This window comes from Talpa occidentalis, unplaced genomic scaffold (assembly GCF_014898055.3).
Source record: "Talpa occidentalis isolate TD23 unplaced genomic scaffold, MPIMG_talOcc4v2.1 talOcc4.16, whole genome shotgun sequence".
NCBI lineage: Eukaryota > Metazoa > Chordata > Mammalia > Eulipotyphla > Talpidae > Talpa > Talpa occidentalis.
The window spans coordinates 9,077,110-9,097,648 of NW_023601653.1; the positions used below are offsets into that span (position 1 = coordinate 9,077,110).

The 20,539-nt window shown below is 42.1% G+C and overlaps 1 protein-coding gene across 2 annotated transcripts; it reads right to left on the reverse strand.

The window, feature by feature from the left end:
- Positions 1-4,049: 4,049 nt before the first annotated feature.
- FBXO7 (F-box protein 7) lies at positions 4,050-20,510 on the reverse strand. 2 transcript variants are annotated; one of them, XM_037513675.2, is made up of 9 exons: positions 20,327-20,510; positions 17,900-18,194; positions 13,361-13,588; positions 12,946-13,087; positions 10,484-10,567; positions 7,646-7,741; positions 6,444-6,620; positions 5,739-5,776; positions 4,050-4,719 (listed from the first exon to the last, which is right to left on the reverse strand). In XM_037513675.2, exons 1-9 carry the CDS (start codon positions 20,446-20,448, stop codon positions 4,330-4,332), a joined length of 1,572 nt encoding a protein of 523 aa, XP_037369572.1. In that variant the 5' UTR covers positions 20,449-20,510; the 3' UTR covers positions 4,050-4,329. The 2 variants fall into 2 exon arrangements, with proteins under 2 accessions (XP_037369572.1, XP_037369573.1); XM_037513676.2 differs by lacking the exon at positions 20,327-20,510 and adding an exon at positions 20,132-20,186 and having other exon boundaries at positions 17,900-18,042.
- Between the last annotated feature and the right edge of the window lie 29 nt (positions 20,511-20,539).

The following is a 20,539-nucleotide window of genomic DNA, read 5'->3' on the forward strand; positions in this document are numbered from 1 at the left end:
GGACTCCCCTCCCTTATTTTTGCTCAACCCATGTCATGCAAACTAGGCTGGCCTGGAGCTGCCAGGGATGCTGTGTAAGGGAAGCAGAGAGAGCCTTGGCACACAGTAGGAGTGCAGGCATGTTTCAGGTTGGCCTTCTTAGAAAACTATGAAGTTGCTAAAATGTGAGTAGTGTTTAGATTGAGGACAAAAGCTGTTTTTCCAAGAGCATCAATGTGACAAATTTCCTTGCCCAGGAAATAAAACCAACAGAGAGGTTAGTGAAATATAGAAGCTGAAGAAAGTCGATGGCAGTTTTTCCACTAACCTGAGTCTGAAAAGGGACGGGAGCAAAGCAGAATGGGGACAAGGGCAGGTGATGGACCCTCCCTCATGGTGAGTTGACTGCAGGGCTGGGGCGGAAGAGGTGAGGTGCCATTGTCAGCCCAGGTGAGAGGGTGCAGGGGGCAGACAGCACGATGGATCCCCTCCCAGACCACACACCCTGAGATAGACCACTGCAGAGCCCCAGCTGCGTCCTCCCACTGCGGTGTCACTTCAGAGCCCTGTCCCCCCAGCGCTGGCGAGCAGACTGGGATCTTGTGCTTTGTGCAATTTCACACAACAGGTTGGCAACCGTAGGGTAAGTGAAATGGGTCAGGCTTTGACATCACTGGCCTCTGTGGCATCACCTGCAGCCCTGAATGCAGGAGACGCTTGGGAGGCAGGCGCAGGGCTCCCTGATTGTGGACACCTGGATCACGGTGCAGGCAGGCGTAAGTGGGCACACCTGAGCCTGGAGGCGGAGGCTCCATAAGGGCGGCGTCACTCAGCCATGAGAACAGCTATGGCGGAATGGCTCTGAGAGGACAGGCAACGGCTACTACGAGAGGAAGCGGCCATGGGAGAACGCCAGAGAGAGCCCAGAGAAAAAGAGTAAGATTTGCGGTCCCCTCCCCCTGCCCCGCCAGCCCTCCTGCTTTACCAGCCTGCGGGCTTGCCCCACAACAATTGGTGTAGAAAGGGCATTCATGCCTGAAAAGCCACGGAGGGCTCTAAGACTCTCCTTTGTCCATCTGCTGGCAGGACAGGGGCTCGTTTTGTGTGTTTAGGAGAGATGCAGGTTGGAGTCACGGGTGACGCGTCCTCGGTCAGCCTTGCAGGGGCCGTGGGAATGTAATTCTGTGGAGAAACAGCCTGAGGGCACGTTCCTGTGTATTACATGCTTGCTTTACCCCAGAGAGCAAGCAGGTCATTTACCACCTGCAGACAAGTGTCAGAAGCTGGCCTTAAGTCCTAAGCGGTCCCTGATTAAATGCACAGTTTTAGGCTAATATTTAGACCCTGTTAGCATGGGTTTGGCTGGAGGCAAATTGGAACGCCGGGCTCCAGGGAAGTCCAATCGGCCCATTAACCACACAGGGTGCACAGAGGGGACAGAGGCGTCTTGTTTCCGTAGACACAACATGCAGCCGAAAGAGATGAGGCTGGACACTCGGGCTGTGTCTTCAGAGCTCTCTCAACGGGCAGGCTGGAGGAAACGATGACAATGGCCTGCAAGTGCTCTTTGAAAGTAGAGAGGCATCCCTTTAAGGGAAAACCAATCTAATACTGAACATTCCTTCTACAAGGTATGTGGGTTCTTTAAAATCCTAAATACCTTCTGTTTATTCTGATTCTCACTTTTCAGTTTCCAAACTTTGCATTTTAAGTATTTTCTCTCTCTGGCCTTGCATTGGTAGTCGAGAGCAAGAGATAACATTATCTTGGGGTCTCAATGAACATTTCCCCTGCTTTCCTCTGAAATAGAAACTTCAGTGTTGTGTTGGGGAATCCCAAGAGATGTTAGTCATGCTTAAACCTTTGTGTGAGTTACCTAGGACTTCCCAGGAGTCTTATCGACTCCATGTCTCCTTCAGTGAACTGGAAATTAATGGAAGGGTGTTAACCAGAATGTTAACATGACATTCCAAGCCATTTCCTTATATGCAAAACATTTTTAAGAAGCAGGAAGACACTGGCAATAGTCCTCGATATTTTCTGCAAATACTAATAGCATTTTATTCCCGTGTTGTGATTAGGATTTTAATGTGTCACTATAGCATGTTTCTACAGCACAGCAGAGATCTGGGGTCTGAGGCTGTGTCCTCCGCAGCTACTGTGCAGGGTTGGAGAAAGGTGCAGCTTGGGCTGGACCCCTCGTACGGGCAATGAAGGGAGGGGTGTCAGCTCCATCAGACAACAGCAGCATTAAGCTAGGTAGTGATCTCAGGAATAGAGTCAGCCATTGCTGAGGAAGGATACAATTCAACTGTTTTTTTACCAGATCACAAAACTTTAAGTTGGAAAGAGAGGATCTCTCCCATGATTTGATTTGCAACAGGCATGCTAAGCCCGTTTCATTTATAAGCAGGGAAGGGAGTGAAAAAGAGCAAGATCCAGTTAATAAAACTAACTCAAAGGGGAAGGAAGGAGCCACGGGAAGTCGTTAACAGGCCAATGGTCCCGAACCACCTCATGCTACCATGCTCCCCAGGCTCTCGGCCATCTTGCCTCCATCACAATAAATCAGTGGTGTCAGAAAGCCACAGTGAACGGGCTGCTGCCCACCATGATCCGCCGTCATTACACACCAGCAATATATATAACGCTGCAGTCTGCGTCACGGAACGAATGGAGGGTTTTATAAGCTTCTAACTATAAATTAGCTATTCAAGAGGAAAAGTTTGGAGGGTTGTTTTAAGACTGTAGATGAGCTGCTGCGAGAGGACTGCCAATTTAGGTGTCTGGCACCCCGCCAATGCCCTGAACTAGGAGGTCTGTGATAAATGGCAGAGTCCGAGGTCCGGTGGGAAGGCAGCACCTGCGTGACACCAGCACCGCCATGGACCCCCCAGGGACCCTTCGGAAAGGACTGCATCTTGAAAACTCATTGTTTTATAGTATTTGGTGCTTCTAGTTATCACTGTGTGCTCCACCCCCACCACATGCGCCCCCCACCCGGTACAACCCAAACTTCTAAGGCCACATGGAGGTGTATTGGAGAACTAGGATGTATTTCAACCCATCAAAGCTTCAGGGTGGCTCTTTTCAGTCCAGCCCCAATAAAAGCCATATGGCATCCAGTGGACAGTTTTTCAAAAACTGTCCTATTGCTCAGATACCACAAAACGCCACAGAAGGAAGTATCAACAGTCCTAATCCTTTACTTGTACATTAAGCTACTAAAAGGCAACATGGCTCTGGAAAATCACATTATTGATTGAATTTTCTTCACTGTGATGGAAAAAAAAAATCTGTGTAGCAAAAAAAAAATTTTCACATGTAGGAAGGACTCAAAATATTCTTGCAGCACATAACATTCCAAGCCATTTCCTTATATGCAAAACATTTTTAAGAAGCAGGAAGACATTGGCAATAGTCCTCAATATTTTCTGCAAATACTAATAGCCTTTTATTCCCGTGTTGTAATTTGGATTTTAATTTGTCACTATAGCATGTTTCTACAGTTGTTTGTATGAGGTATTTGTGTTTGGCCTTTTTCTTGTAGGAAAAATAAATCTTGATTTTTGGACATTTTAAGTCTTCAAAACAAATGTTCTTCAAATAATAAGAGGTTATCTTTGAAGAACAAGTGCCTGACCAGCATGCAAAGCAGAACTTGGTTAAAAGATGTCATCTCCTCAGATTATGGATTAGGCACCAGGTGTTCAAAACACAAGGAGAAATGATCCAACTCCTCTCCAGAAGCAGCAGAAGCGAGAGTTCTGTAACCCAATGGTTGTCAAATAGCACTGCTTCAGGACCTAGTAGGTTCCACCCTGGAGCATGAGAAAGAGCTGCAGAGCCCCGTTCAACCCAACTAGCTCTGCTTTTATTCATTTATGTCAGGCTTCTGAAGCGATTTCCTTTGACGAAAGGGTGCCACCAAACAGTAAAAATAATCCCCCGCAACAATCTGATGACAATGAATACGTTCTCTGATAATTCTGAAATGTCCAAGTAATGTTGTGAAGCTGTTCTGAAATTCATTTCACATCTTCTGTAATAAAAGTCAAGACTGCCATGAATGTTTTTTTTTTTTTTAATCTGGTATAGAATATTATCCGTGAACAACGGGGAATTAGAGTAGGGAGTGAGTAGCCAACTACCCCCGAGGCCAACCCTGGCATGCAGACACCGGGGCCACCCCACCCCTGGAGCTGTACATGGATCTACTGAAAGGTTTCTATGAGTGCATTTCTCTCCACGCCATTAGAAAACACTAGAGAACAGCACCCCAATGAGATGACAGCTGCAGTTTTTAAAAAACAAAACCAGAAAAGCTCCAGAAGTGAGATTACAAATCAATCACATGAACGGTAAGCGGCTGTCAGTTGGCCGACCCCTGCCGGGTCTTAGGGGAAATCTGTCATTGGGGCCACCTCGCCCCGGCAAGATGGGGTTAGGTCCGGGAAGTGGGCCAATTGGATCAAAACGTGGTCTGAGTGGGGGGAACTGGCCAGGTGTCCCCCCAGGCCCAGGTATGAGTGAGTTGATTGGGTCCCCAACATAGGGAAGTATTATTCTTTCATCATATTCACCACCAATAATTCCTGGAGGAAGCAGAGAACTGGGGGGAAAGGGCCTGGGGTGCAAGGGGTTGGGGTAGAATGGAATGGGGTGAGGCGACGATGGCAGGAACATCACGTGTCGTCCCCGCTGAGCTTCCTTTCTTTGCTTGTGCCTCTTCCTGTACAGCTGTAGAAAAACAAGAAATTAGCAACCTGGATGTTTTCCTTAAATTCTAAGTTGGCTTTTGTTGTCTAGACCTACGCTTTCCCTTTCCCACGCGTCTAGGCAGATAAGCCGGTGCACAGAGAAGAACTCTCAGCAGTTTCTATGTGCATGAGGACAGCAGCCGCTCTGCAAACAATGCCAGAGGAGCCCCGTTCTTTAACCACACTGCGACGGAGCTGCTGTGCTGGTTTGAAGGAAAAAGAAATCCAAAAGAGGGATAAATGAGAGACAGGTACTTTCTATTCTGACATGCACTCTAGAGCTCTCGAGCTGATAAGCAATAGTAGGTCAGTCTTTCTTGAAAGTGTAAATTCCTTATATTTATTGAATATCACACAAAATATAGTTAAGGTGAGCACTTAAATTTACTTTTTCGTTATGTCCATGGTGGGTCTCAATTTAAACAGGCAGTTCTTGTCTTTTAAGATGGCCTGTCTGTGTCTATGCAGGCATCTCTCTTTCATTTTTTTTTCTTTCCTCAATAAAATAACAACAAATGATGCCCATTCTAGAGGATGGGATATAGTCTAAAGAACAGTACCGGGCTTTTGTACATGTTTGAGACTTTCATTGTCGTTGGTTTTTTTCCCACTAGTACTTTATGCAAAGTCATCCTGAGTGCTAGCAATGTCTTTCACAGTGGTCATCTGCAGGTAAAACATGACCAATCGTCATACATGAGGAAGACTACTCTGGTACAAATATAATTCATTTAGAAATTTTTTTCTAACAGAAGGAAGAATGTTTTAAGTGAAGGTGAAAGACAATCATCTTGTTAAGATTATTTTTCCTTGTATAGTTACAAGAAAATAAGGATTGAGTATAAAAAGTTGAAAACATTTTCCTTTACTGAAAAACAGCTATAAATATAAACAAATCTCACTCTACCATAATAAAAGTAAAAATAAGCCCTTAATGTATTAATCCATCAGTTACTTCTAATGCTGTGACTATTGAATATTCGCCTTGATAGTACCTACTTCTTTCCAATCTGTCTCTCGAACTCTGGCAGTTCCATCTACAAAGTAAAAACAAAAAACAAGATTTTAAAACAGTTCATTCATCTGGCATTAAGCAGAGGCTCTGTTCTTGTCCCTAAGGAAACTGAAGCTTACTCATTAAACACAAAACGGAACATGAATCATTTAACAGATATGATATCATCTGCACATTCCAGAACCTAACTCAAATCTCTCCTGACAGCTGAGGGCAACCACACCATTCTGTGCTCCGTGGCTAATTCACTCAAGTGATTCCCTCAGGGACACAGAGGAAAGTGTGGTCCCCTCTCCCAGCACTGACTGGCCCACACTACCTCTTTGCCCCAACCTCATCTGGGTGTGGCCTCTGCCTCTAGTGGCAAGTTAGGAATGCGGTGGATCTCCAGGTCAGATACCGAGGGTGATCTAAAGAGAGAATAAACGTGTTTTGCTTCCATTTTTTTATCTTGAAATAGTCAACTTAGTCTAACGGGCAATTTGTGTTTCAGAAAACACAAAAAAGAATGGGAGTTTTCAAGACATGGGGAAAGGCATATAAAGCTTAGATCTGCTTTACAGTAAGGTGATACTGTTATGATTCTCTGCAACTCACAAGAAAAAAAAGACTAAGTTTGGCAAGTTGAGTAATGAAGATCTCAGTAAGAAAGAGTTTTTTTCACATTAACATGTTATCTTGGAAATCACCTCGAAAATCCCGCAGATATAAACACCTCCACAGGAGTTGGTCATTTGAAGCGATAAAGAGATCTCGACAGACCGCAGACAAAGCCAGGACGGAACGGACGTCCAGGAGTCGGAAGATGCGCAGCTTCAGCTCCAGAGGAAGGACGACCAACCCAAACACATCTGGGAGGTTCAGAGCTAAAAGGAAAAACACGGGATCACCGAGAGCACCCAGCTCTCCCCACAGAGTAAAGAGAAGTTACCATTTCCTCCCTTTCTAAAGAGGCGATGAATAGGTGGTGGTCTCAATCCGCATATACTTCAGCGACATCAACTTTTTAATCCCAGCGTGACCAGACTACCATTAAGTCTAAGTCCCTTATTCCTGTTATGTCTTAGTGGGAATACACACTTTTAATACACATCAAATAAATAAAGATCACAGTTTCTAAATAACAGCACTCTTATGTCAGCAATTACTATCATTTGATGTTTACTACACTGGAAAAAAAGAGGGATATAGATAAATTCAGAAGCAAAGCAAAACAAAGAAGGATATATTCTAAGTCAAATGAAAATTGTGTTTTGATTATTAGTCCCTCGGGAATACCTGTGATACTACTGTCCGTTAGCTAAGATAATCAAAATCCAATAAAGGGTTTTAAAATTCATTTTATACCTTTCCCTCACCATCAACTGAAGAAGAAAACTATGGTACTAACAGCCTTGGCAACATGCAATCTGAGACCTAAAATATTGTTCTACATACAAATAGCAAATAAAACCACGTCTCTTTGTCTAAGTCTGAAATTACTGAACAGCTAAAATATTGTTGTAAATTATAATTCTCAACCACTCTCTACCCTGTAATTACACTTCCCCACGTGTTTATTGAACATCTATACAGACCCTGCAGTGGGCCATGAAAATACAAAGGTGAATAAGATATATTTCCTACTTTCAAAATATTCTTAGCCTCAGGTGGAAAGACATCATATAAACAATATAGTGGAAAAGGGGCTAGCATAAAGATATGTACAAAATGCCATGGAAAGACAGAGGAAACGAGTAACATTTAATAAATTAACATTTAAACTTAGTCTTAAAAGAGTGGAATTTCACTAGGAGAAAAGCAGCAAGTCCTATGTCAGAGACAAGCATGGTATGTAAACTTACTGTTTTTTTTCTAGCTACTCAACCTGAGATGATTTATCAACGCTCACCTTGTCGGGTAAAAGCCAAAAGAGGATACACCAGTTGGTCTTTGAAGAGGCGAGAAAGCTTCTGAAGATCTTTGTATATCTTGGCTACATTTTCCCCTGGAATATTTTTAATGAAAAATCAAAACACAAAATCAAGTGGAAAAATTTGCAATGGTGCCCTCTACTTCTGCCAAACCAAAGCAAAGCGGTAATAAATCGTCACGGTTCCTACACAGACATGAACCAAAGTCCCTAGAGGAGGAGGAAGCACACGGACTCTGAAGACTGACCCTCAAGTGCAAAGCTGAAAATCCCAGGATATCAAAAGACCAGAGCTGCACCGACCTACACAGCTCATAGGCTACATTACACAAGGGAAACTGTTGTATGAGCGCCATACACACAAAGATTGAACGAGTATCTACTGTTCTGGGCGCCAGGGATACAGTGGGGGACTAACTTCTTTTGTGGGGGCCGAAGGCTAATAGGATAGTAACAGTATTTATCACGTAAGGCCCATGTACCAGTAACTGTGTCAAGCATTTTTCAAATTTTCTTTCAAATTAGTCACTCCCCTGTAATCATGAGATACACAGTACAACCCCCATTTTAAACACAGGACAAGGTGGAGAGAACCATCAGCAGCAGGACAGGGTATGTGCTAATTCTGTCTGGATCCAAAGCAATGATTTTACCCCCTACTCAAAGTATGGCCAGTGATCACTAGAAAGGACATCACCTGGAACTGTTTAGAAATACTGACTCTTGGGCGTCCTGATCAGAACCTGCATTTATATAGCCCCAGATGCCTCACCTGTACATCGCTATGTGAGAAGCACTGTCAAACAGCAGAGGTCACCCCCACAGTTCTGCTATTTTGACCAAGTGTATTACCTTGAACCTTCTGAGCTGCACCTGTTTGCTTACCTGTTTAAAGAAGACACCATCACTACACCAAAGTGGTTAAATTTAAAGCTCTGCACACAGTGCCTAGCATACAGGTAGAGAGGTACTCAGTTTATGCTTGCTCTGTGAAGGTGTTTTAAAAATCAGTGTGGTTCATGGTCTTTTTTTCAAGTGCAAAAACTGATTTTCTTTAAGCTACTTTTTTCCTTCAGTGACCTATTACATATATAAAGTAGCAAGGAGCTTACAAATAAAAGGGTTAGACTGTGGGTGCTTTGATGGTAGGAAAACTATGGTAACCACACCTGAGGGAATAAAACCCTTATCATGAAAAAACAAGGATATAAAATGATATACCGTTGATAAAAAAAAAGAACATCAGAAATTTGAAAGTTAAGTAAAAGGATGTATAATATTATCTAGTACATACTAAGTACTATAAGCTGCAGTAAAAATTAAACTTGTTAAACTTCGGCAGCATACTCCTACCCAACATAAAAGTCTTGTATTAAAAATATTCAATTAAAATAGTCCATAAACTTATAACAATATTAACTTTCCTCCTTCCCTTTCACTTCCTTTTTCTTTAACAGAAACTAGATAGAAAGTATGAATCTGAGCTAATTCCTATCAAAGTTTTTTAAAATATGCTTACGAGTCAAATATACTCTAAATTCCACCATTATTACCTCTGTGTTCCTGAAGTCAGTCACCTCCTCTTGACCTGTTTCCTGATCTATAAAATGGGCACAGTAATCTCCACTGCTATAGAGTATTTCTACCCCCCACAGCAAGGTCCTCCCCAGTAGTATGGAGGTCAACATGCAGTGCTGCAGCCAAGGATTTCATGATTTTCTGGTCCTAATGGTAAGACCATCTTTACAGGTTGTATTCATCTATAATGCATTCTCAACAAACGCCCCCACGTGGCAAAACTGGCTCTTGAAGGGCAAAAAAAAAAAATCCTATTAAATTGGTTTATGACTTTCCAAAGGGCCATAGTACATAAATACACAATACCAATGGCATGAAAAATCTCCTGGGAGAGAGTAATGGGGGGAATGTGTAGAAAGGCTCCTTAGAGGATTGATAATGGGGGGTAAATAAGTTAAGGAACACTGGTCTCCTTTTCCTATCAGTTTTAGTTAGAGAAAGCCAGTCTCTCAGGACTTGATCTTGACTGGGAAGTAACAAGAACAAGTCCCTAGGTCTTCAAAGCAAAGATCTAGACCTATACAGCCTTCCCTTAAAATACATTACTGTAAATATCATCTCTGCCATACCACACCACTCTATATGGGTTTTAAAACCCCTCAGCTTACTTACTATAAGGATGAAATAAAGTAATGTTCACTAAGGCCCATGTCCACAAAACAGCCATTTAAAAGATATTAGCTCCTCTCCACCCCATCTCTTCTCTTTCGACTACTAACCTGCCTCTCAGCTAAGTTTAACTGAAAAAATAAAAAGGAACACTCTGTCTTTGTAGCAATAATTTAAGAGCATATAAGCAAAATCATGCCTATAATGCAAACTTGGTAAAATTCCAATCTGCATCAAATAGCAACCAAATTTACATCAATTTAAGCATACACTCTGAGTGCAGTTTTCCTCCAATAATTTTCAGTAATGAAGTTGCACTGCACAATTACAAAACAGTTCCAATCCAAATGGGTCAAATACATTGCTAGAAAGATCCACAGAAAGATTAATTCAGGAGCTAAAGCATCATCCCCATGTGCTGGACTGCATACTACTGGCATTCCATGGCGGCAATATGCCTAATAATGCAGCACCCCAAGGCCCTACAAATAACAGAAACTCTGCAACAATGCCCACCACTTGCTTTACTCTCATGCAGAAATTTTCAGCCTTTTGAATATTACCTTTCAGATTTTTTTTAAGTGACCCTCTCAAAGCTTCATCCCCAAAGTTAAATCACTGTTATATTACCTGGTTCCTCTTTGCAAATAAAAGATTCTGGCAGCAGCTGCAATCTTTTCACACTTCTAATCTCATTATTGATTTTTAGTGTAGCTGTAAAAACCAAAAGAATGATGATCAAAAAATCTTGTCACTTTATCAGTTGTCTACATTTTGTTTTTGTATAGGCTTGCATTTCCTTGCCCCAATAGATAAAGGACACATTATACAAAACTGCTCAAATGCCTATTTCCTTCCTTCAGAGTGAAGTCCAAAGTGTAAACCTGCCATTCAATGAAGTAAAGTCACTCCAAAGCACCACCTTGAAGAACTTCGGTAAGCACCTTTACATCAAATCCACTCAGTATTACCAACAGCACCGATCAGTGTTCAAAAGATATGCAACAAGGTTAGTAGGAGAAAGTTAAACACAATAAAATCATTATTTCTAACAAGGTCACCAAAAATTCCATGTACTTTTTAACCTTGGCAATGAGACTTCCCATGTTGTTAAAAGAATCCTGCTAGTTTGGACAGCATCATCTCCTCTCTAGACCAAAGGACAAATATTCTCAGTATCACCAGAGAGTTCAATTTTAGTCCTATCTACAAAGAGCGCTTCATCTCAGTCCCCTGCAGAGCGAGTGATGTGCTTATGTGCGTGAGCAGGATGTCTCTGGTGAAGGAAAGATTTAAGGACATAACTGCTCCTTACCAAAGACTCGGGTCTGCTTGTCTGCCACAGACGTGTGCAAGCAGCTGATTTGCCAAGAATAGTAAAGAAACAAAGTAAGAAATTTTAGGACATCATAGAGACACTCAGCACCTATTCACTTTCTGTTAAGTATCTTTAAATTATCATACCATGTTGGTAAAGTGCAATTATAAGAAACTGAGGCAAAAAGTACAACCTCACATTTACTATTTGGTAACTTTACATTTACAAATCAAAAGATCCTGCTGTATGATTACTGATTAGACACCCTTTGTGTCTAAGGCACCCAACTAAAGTGACATGTGCTAACTGTGATGAGCCGAAGAGATAATGCCAGGGCCTAACGCCCTCGGAAAGCCATGTCCTGACAAACGTGGACCACCACCAGAGCTGTTAAAGTTGGAATTCTGAAACTTTTAAATAACATTTCAAGAAATACAGTGATTTAAAAAGCAGCAATGATGTAGTAAGGGATACAGAACTATCTTTTACTTCAAGGATCCAGACAGTGTTAAGACAGTGACCTTTAAAATATATTTTAGGGCCTCCCCGGTGGCGCAGCGGTTGAGCGCTGGGTTGTGAAGCTGCCTGCAGCCTCTGCAGCACCAGTTTGATCCCCGGCTGCTCCCCCTCCACCAGAGGAGGGTCCCACATGGCGCATAGACCTCTCCTGCCGCCCGCTGCTCCCCTCAGCAGTGTGTTTCTTCGTCAATCTACCTGCTCTGTTCCCTGCTCTGGTGAATCCTCTCACCCTCCCGAGCTTCTGACTGTACCCAGTGCTTGTATAAATAAATAAATAAATCTTTAAAATATATATATATATATATATATTTTCAGCAGAAAAATCACTTCTCAAACAAAATCTTATGATAAAAAAAATCTCAATAACTAAAACAAACATGTTGCTACTCAAGGTTTAAGTGGTGTTGGGGGTTCTATTAAGCCTCCTCCTAAGCTAGTAGCTGCAAAACATACTGAAAACTGAGCTAAGGCATGTCAGAGTGACTGTCTCTGCTACACAGATGGGCTGTACTAAAAAAGACAATATACAGTCATCCTAGCCTTACCCTACTATCTTATTTAGAGGATAAACCTCAAAAATCCAAAACAGAAAATGAAAGATCTTCGTCACTATTCTGGACCTCCAGATTGTAGTTTTGAGACTACTCCATAGACTGCTAGCAGCTGGTATGGACTTTGGGGTGGCAGCTGAGCTGAACTGAAATGCAAAGATGGAATGTACTGCTATCTCAGTGAAGTTTCTTAATGTGAAGAGAACTAAAAAAAGAAAAACTATGCAGTGACTTTCTTGGGCGATGAAACACATATATCGAAACCTCCAGCAGTGCTCACAGATGCCAAACTCGTTAAAAAGCGAACTCAGCTCATAGTCTCCCAGTTCTAAGACCTTCGTTAAAAAAATTAAAAAGTCAACCTCAGGCATAAAGAAAAAGTATTCTTCAAAGAGTCTATATGTAGTAACTCACCTACTCCTATTATCACAACTCCACTGGGGCAAAAAAAAAGTCACAATGTTAAGACAGTAAAAGAGTATGGCTGCCCCAAGAGTGAAGGCAGCTAGTCTAAACATCAACCCTGGGGTTCTAGAATCTTCCAGACTCATGTCATCAGTGGTCTAGGGATAAAATAAAGTTGGGAGACACTCATAACTGTATCATCTATATCATACTAACCCATCAGTGAAATGGCTATAAAATACTTCGATAGAAATACAAGTATTCATAAACTGATGACCACGACTATTCCCTCCAGTTACCATTTATGACAATGAGGTTTCCCAAAGGCACACAGGTGAGAGCGGCAGAGCCGTCCTCGCAGAGAGGATGTGTGTACTGCAGCTTATACACTCCGCCCGACTTCCAATTCTCTGGCATGGACACAGCTTTGGCTTCAGTTCCCTGGGGAAGGAAATTAAAGGGGAACAAATTATGAAGAAAAATGTTACTATCAAAAAGATTAAAAGTTCAAGAGGCCCCCAACTTATCTAGAAACAAGCATTCCCTTAGTACAATTTTTCAAGTCATTAATATTACTATTAATAAAATTTTGACAAAGAAATCTAGAGTACCACAGCAGCCTGGAGGTGCTTGTTGGTACACCCTCCCCCACCTCCGCCACCATGGGAAACTTACACCCCAACAAGGAGTGTGTTGGCAGCTTGGAGTACTCACCTGAGGTATGTAACCCGACTCCAACATCAGAAGATGTATCAACACTATCAAGGCATCATTGGAATCAGAGCAGTCAGCCGACTGATACAGGATCTCTAGTGAATGTGGCACCTGCCCTTCCACCGACTCACTGCAGAGCATTGGTTCTGAGGGGTAGACGCCTGTGCCCTCTTCCATATCCACCACGTCTTGAATTGACTCAGCTTCAAAATTTTGACTAGGCCCTGGCTGAAAAGGGTCACAAAAACAGTAAGTTTTAATCTTTTATTACTTACATAATCTTTTATTTGTGCACAGTATAAACTGACTCCTAAAGAGAAGTGAGATTAGGGCTCAATGTCAAAATACATTACTGGGTTCAAAAATGGGACATATTGTAAGTAAGCCCTCCTAAATAAGTGAGCCTGCAATCTAGTCTTCCATCCTGAATCCCTGATCTCTATTAATTTTGGCTGACAAGTCTAAAACCTGGACTAGAATTCTCCCACCACCTTACTAAGTCCCACCCTCAACCTGATTGCTCATGAAGTTCCACTGACTGTATCTCCTAAATCTCTCTCAAATCTGCCTATTCCTACTCCGTTGGTACCTCAGACTCATTTATCTCCTGACTTCCAGCAATATCCTCTCTAGTTATACTTACTCCTCTTTCTTGTCTTCCAAGAAAGATTCTACCCACTGCTGCCAGTTTCTTAATAATTAAGACTCCAGTGATGCCCTATGTCCCAGCTTAAAACTTGCCAGTATTTCCCCAATGCAGATAGTACCATTTCCCCAAATTGTGCCTTGGAGTGTGACCCTAAATGTTTTTAGGGGAAACAGCGGTCTGCTATCAAGTTTTTAAAATGCCACATGCTATAGCCACCTAACCTCACTCTTTATATTCACAAAATACATTATTGGCATTACAAAGCTCTGAGAAGTTTAATAATAATAGCTGTGCATAACACTTAATCAAGAAACACTATCCTCCTTCCTCAACACTCAGCATCCCCATAACACTTACTTATAATTTCATGAAACAGGTTATTCACAGAGGACATGCTGAGAAATGCAGGCCTACAAATAAAGTCCAAGCTCCTAGACTCCGTAACATACCAGCTCCTTTATTACCTGATCCCTGACACTGTATCAAATTCACTTTCTGCCAGTGCCTCCTGCCCACTCCAGTATTCTCCGCCTCATAACAGAGGCAATACAGACCTCCACTCTGCAAAGGCTTTGATTGCTGTGCTTTATTATAGTGCATTCAATTCTCTGACTACACACCTACATCCTACCATGACCTCTAGTTTAGAAAGGAAAAGACTGGGCCTCCCCGGTGGCGCAGCGGTTGAGCGCAAGGTTGTGAAGCTGCCCGCAGCCTCGGCGGCGCCGGTTCGATCCCCGGCTGCTCCCCGGCCACCAGAGGAGGGTCCCACAGGTCTGGCGCGCAGACCTCTCCTGCCGCCCGCTGCTCCCCTCAGCAGTGTACTTCGGTCCTTCTGCCTGCTGTGCTCCCCGCTCTGGCTCTGGTGAATTCTCTCACCCTCCCGCGCTTCTGACTGTACCCAGTGCATGTATAAACAAAACAAACAAACAAATAAATAAATAAAACATGCCTCTATTAAAAAAAAAAAAAAAGAAAGGAAAAGACTACAGGTCATCCATTTTTTTGTAACCCAAATATATTACCTGGCACATAGTAGGTACTCAATAAATTCTTGAACAAATACTGACAGATAATACCTTATAATTTCATAATGTTTTCATTTTCAGTAATTTCTCCTTTGCACTATATACCAATTCTGTAAATTGGTATATGCTTTTTATAAATACGTAAATGACACTGATTAAGTAACACAATCCAGGTTGTCAGGTAATTCTGAAATAACCCCAGATTTCCAGACTCGCTGAGTTCAGGGCTTTTAGACATAATACACTGCTTCAGTAAGACTAAGTTACCTATATTAATTTTGCTCAGAAAGTTTGTTTCCTAGGCATGTGTTCAACTCTAAATGCAAAGCACATGTTTCTTTTTAAGTTCGTATTTCCATTAAATAAGGAGTAGAGGAAATTAAAGTCCTGTAGTATGAATGAAAGGGTAGAAGATGTAAGGGAACAAGAGGCTATTCTTCCAAAATCCAAGGCCATACCCCAGGATGGGCTGTGGAACACCACCAAATTCACTTGTTAAAACCCAGAAGCCACTGACAATTTACACTATCTAAAAAGGAGGTGCCCTCATATGTTTGAGTAAATAGAAACCACTGTGTTAAAAAAAAAAAAAAAAACTTAATATCTAGTTAAACTATGAAACACATGGAAGCTCTTTGCTTTCTTTGTGCATTTACTACTTACTGACAGTTGTGCGGGAAAGCATGAATATATGTAGAAAAAATATTTTAAAGGGTTACCCCAAATTGATAATGACATGGGAGGGCAATATCAGAATCCCCTGGTGAGCTTGTCAAACCTTACTCCCCCTCCATGAGATCCACTGACATTTTCTGAGTGGTTCTGATAAGATATGACTATTTATCATACCCTTCATGCGTGTGAAAATGGGGGAGGAAAGTTCAGCATCACCTTTCACTGACCAGATCTGTCATTTATTAAGACTGGAACAAGTAACTAAAAAGCAGTTTAGAGCTAATCTGAGGATCTGATACCATGTATTCCCTGCACCCCATTAAAGACTCAACAAGTATTAGATGAATTTCCAAAGAGAATGAAATAAGAAAATTAATTTATACTTAGATGCAAGAGTAAACTTTCCTATTATTTTACATTTTATCCATCCAGTTTTCTTTTCTAATACTGCATTCTACATTTAACTGGCAGATCATAGTGTTTCCAGTGTTTAAGGCATTATTTATGAGATGTCAAGCTCAGTTTCCACACTTAGATTTTACAGTCACCCTATACAAGTCTTAGAAAACAAAACCTGCTTTTAGAACTGAAATTACTAACTTTAGGCAGTGTTCATTTCTCAAAATTTTCCAAAGGGACACTAATAAAGTAATTCACATATCTGATGAAAAGCTCTATCTTATGGGACAATTTTAACAAAGTAAAAGAATGGGCCCTTCTACCAGAATCTTTGAATGAGATATCAGCAAAAAAAAAAAAAAAAAAAAAAAAAATTGAAATATAATTTATATATGTGACTAAATATTCTTACTCATTCCCCAAATTACCTCTATAAGACCAGAATATGGACATCCATAATAATTTCCAAAAAATAAAAAATAAAAAATACTTTGAACTTTATAAAAATTAATCCTTTAGAATAATTCTTATATAATAACGCTTAATCACTCCAGACACTATGACTAAAAATCTGAACATAAATATTTTTCATAATTTACCAATCTATTAAAACAGATCTGTTAAACCAATCTGTTCATTTTCCATTATCTGTGTACACTTAATGTCACAGAGGGCACAATGAATACTTATACTCATAAAAAGTTAAGTTGGGGTGGTAAGTAAGTATACACATACAACACAATCAACTAGACAGCATAAATATCAGTACTAAGAAATTAAGTAATACAAGTGGTCATATGTGCTATCCAAGAAATGAAAAGGCAGAAAAATAAATAGATGTTCATAAGGCAATAAAGAATAAATACTGGGCTCTGGCTGGCAGGGCTTGGGAATGGGTCGGGAGGGATCTAGACAGGAGGCGCGGCGGTGTGCATGTGTATATGCAAGCGTGTGAGCGCACTTGGCTAGTGAAGGGAAAATGAGGCGTCTGGTTTACAGTTTACAGAAGGGCAGAACAGAAACTAGCCCTGGAAAGGTTGGGTGGGGCAACTTCTCTGAAAGCCTTAAAAACCAGGTATAGCAGGACAGGCAGCCTTTTCTTCCTCTGTAACAGGACAGGGTTGAACTACAGATATTTAGTCTTTTTCATTCAAAAATTGTGAACACAGCTGTATCTATGACACAATTATTAAAAAGCAAGGGACTAACATGATCAAAAATATGAACCTAGAAAACAGGCTGAAGAACAGATTCTGGGAGCCTAGAATGGAAGGAAAAAACAAACAGGGCTTGTTAAGAGGTTGGAGAAAGAGTCAAAAATCATCCCAAGGTCTTAATGCAGGAAAACAGCAGTGCCACTGACAAAGGGGTAGCTGACCTGGGAAGAAAAGGACATCGTTGCACTTATTTTCAAATTGATGGTGGCACATATAATCTGAGGTAACAACATTAAAATCCAAGGACAAATGTCCTATAAATCATTTGGAAATAATGGAAGGATATACAGCCTTAACAGAGTAGACCAGAGAAGCAAAGCAGAGACTCATGAGCTTCAAGGCAACAACATAAGCCCAGGGATAATTTATTGATATCTGAAAAGTAAATGTCTGAACAAAACAAGTGAAAACTGGGTTCTTTGGAATACCAGCCCAGGATTTAGCAGTTTAAAAAACTTTATAGAAGCATATAATCTGCAATCTACTAATGATAATTATCCCGATTGATACAAAATTGAATCCAGGTGTTTGTATGATTTATAAAACACCCTATTTCCTCTTTAATACTCACCATACTGTCATCATTCCAGACATCGGACTGGGTTGCCTGTTCTTGGACTGAATCACTCGATAGTTCATGCTGTGTGCTGGGCTGAATGGAGCTGGCGGCCAAAGAGGGTTGGTCATTATTCTGGAGTGAGGAATGCTCTGAATCTGTGGATGAAGGTAAGTTAGGTGCTGGAATGGCATCTTCAAGAATCAAACATATCAAGTCCCCAGAAACAATCCCATATGAAGCCAAGGTTTCTTCATCTCCAGTGAGGGCATCCTTGTTGTTCAATGTAATTGCAAACCGGGTATCAGAACTGCCAAGAAAGATGGATAAGGATAGTAAGAGCTACCTATCACCATTCCCCCCAATAAAACATTTGGTACATATATTAATGCATATGGTATGACCCTAGAAATACTAACTAATGAAAACAAAACACAAATATGAAGTTAGAGTTTTGGGAAACTATCAAAATTATTTACTCTTATCACTGAATCCCTAGGTTGTAGATTACAGAACAGTTTATAAGATACTTACACTCAGTGATGCTGATTTCATTAATTTTCTGAGATTTTTTTTTATTCTTCCTTAACAGTATAGCATTTTCGTAAGTGTTCAAAATAATTGATGCTTTTCTTTCAATTAAATACATTTTTTCTTACCACTTAAATTGTCTTTGGCAGAGAAATTACTGGAATTTTAGAAACGATTCCTGTTTATTAGAAAATAAATGGCTATGCTTCTGTCTTCAAATTCTTCCATAAATAAAATGTTGGAAATCTGCCAGTTGCCCAGAATAAAAAACATCCAAACTTTGGCAGAAAAAAGAAAAACACCTCAAATGAACTGTGTGTTTATGGATCTTTGTCATATCAAAAGGCTGTTTGTTTAACGGTATCTACTGTAATGTTCATTCAGAGACCTATTTGTAGAAAAGGTAAAGAATTGTCTATTAAATAAAAATGTCAGCATTTGGTCCCCTGTTAGAAAAAGGGAACAGTTTAGTAGTACCTGGTCTTCCAGGAGAAGAGTTAAAAAATGGCTAATTTCCAAAATTGTGAAAACAAAACTTAAGTTCCTCAAGAAATGCCAGCCTAGAAATCTCCAGTCTTTCAAAGAATCTCTTATGGTTATCTCAACTCAGTAAAAGCACTTTAAAAATAATGCCAGCTGGACACTTTTTAATCACCCACTTATAAAATGAACTTATTTTCCAAAGAATGAATTTACTTTCAAAAACTGAAACTATTATTCCTGAGTTAAGCAACCTCACTGTAAAAACAAACCTGAAAGTGAAGCGAACTTGGGCTCTTGGGTAAACAAAGAGTCATATTAGGTTTCACATCTTTTCAAGACTGCCCTTCCTATAACACATGTATATTATTTCATATATACGTACGGAAATATCTTTAAAAGAGAAAACGTGTGGGGTAAGGAGTCCAGCATGCAAAATACTTAGGTTTTACACTAAGAAAAAAAACAGACGTGTCACCTAATATAATCTTTTAAAGGTCTCCTTTTACTGAGTTTCCTAAAATTAAAGTGAATAAGCCTTATAAGAGGAACTACTTAACAGAAAGATTTTCCTTTGAAGAATTCACCTAAAATGCCCTGCATGTATTCTCAAGCACGCTCCTAAGCTTCAAACTCGCTAGCTCAGCCTTTGATGAGGCCCACCCTTACTTTTCCCCTCTATTCCTTGCTTGCTGCTGCCACAAAACACTGCGTGGAGACAAAGCAGCTTCACCTGGGCCCCTAAATAACAGAATCTGATCCTTTATTTCCCAGGTCACTCTCCCCAAACCGCAAGCTCTGTCATCTCAAGGCCCACGTCTACTTAGTTTGAGCACCAACCACCACTGCAAAAAAAAAAGAAAAAAGGCGCAACCTGCCACCCAGGAAAATACAAAATAATTAGAAACCCGCCTGCACTTGGAGAAACTCTGCAGGTAAGCCCGGCGCTCCCACGGCGCGGGCACCTGAACACTCAGCCGCGCGAGCGCAGCCTCGCAGCAGCCGCAGTTACAGGTGGCACCGGCCGGAGGGCCAAGCTCTGACACCTCTAATCCTTTCCCAACTTTTCCGCCGAAGTCCCCCCGACCGCGGGGGATGGGGGGGCTTCCCCCCCAAGCGCCCGGAAAGGTAGGACCCGGCCAAGCTCGTCCATTTCCAACTTGACAAGTGCAGGGGCGCGAGGATTTGCAGCCCAGCCCGGGGCAGGCGGGCGGCAAAAACGGGGCGACGGCTCACCCTGGAGGGGATCGGGGTCCCCAGGACGCCAGGCCATGCTCCCCGCGCGCCGGGCCCCCCGCGCTGCCGCCGCTGCCCGCCGCGCGCGTCACAGTCCCGGGCGCGGGCCCCGCCGCGCCCCGGCCCCGCCCGGCCTCACGTGACCCCGCGGCGGGCCCGCGCCCCCGGCCGCCGAGCCCCGAGGCGGCCGCCTACCTGTACCCCCAGGTGGGCAGCAGGGCCTGGCCCAGGCGCGCGCGCAGCTGCCCCAGCGTCGGCGCGGCCTCCGGCATCTCCAGCGGCCCCGTCCGCTTCTGGAGGCGGACGCGCAGCTTCATGGCGGCGGCGGGCCAGGGGCCTGGGCCCGAGGCGACGGCGGCGGCGGCCCGGGACCAGCGACTTCCGCAGCCCGGGGCGGGGGCTGAGGTG

Bases quoted from the DNA above. Each gene is read 5' to 3' on its own strand.
- FBXO7 (XM_037513675.2), bottom strand. From the start codon at position 20,448: ATGAAGCTGCGCGTCCGCCTCCAGAAGCGGACGGGGCCGCTGGAGATG. The intron at 5,777-6,443 runs GTGATTTCCAAG...TTTACTTTGTAG, and splicing joins ATATCTGCGGGATTTTCGAG to ATGGAACTGCCAGAGTTCGA. The intron at 4,720-5,738 runs GTAGGTACTATC...GTTTTTCTACAG, and splicing joins GAGAGACAGATTGGAAAGAA to CTGTACAGGAAGAGGCACAA.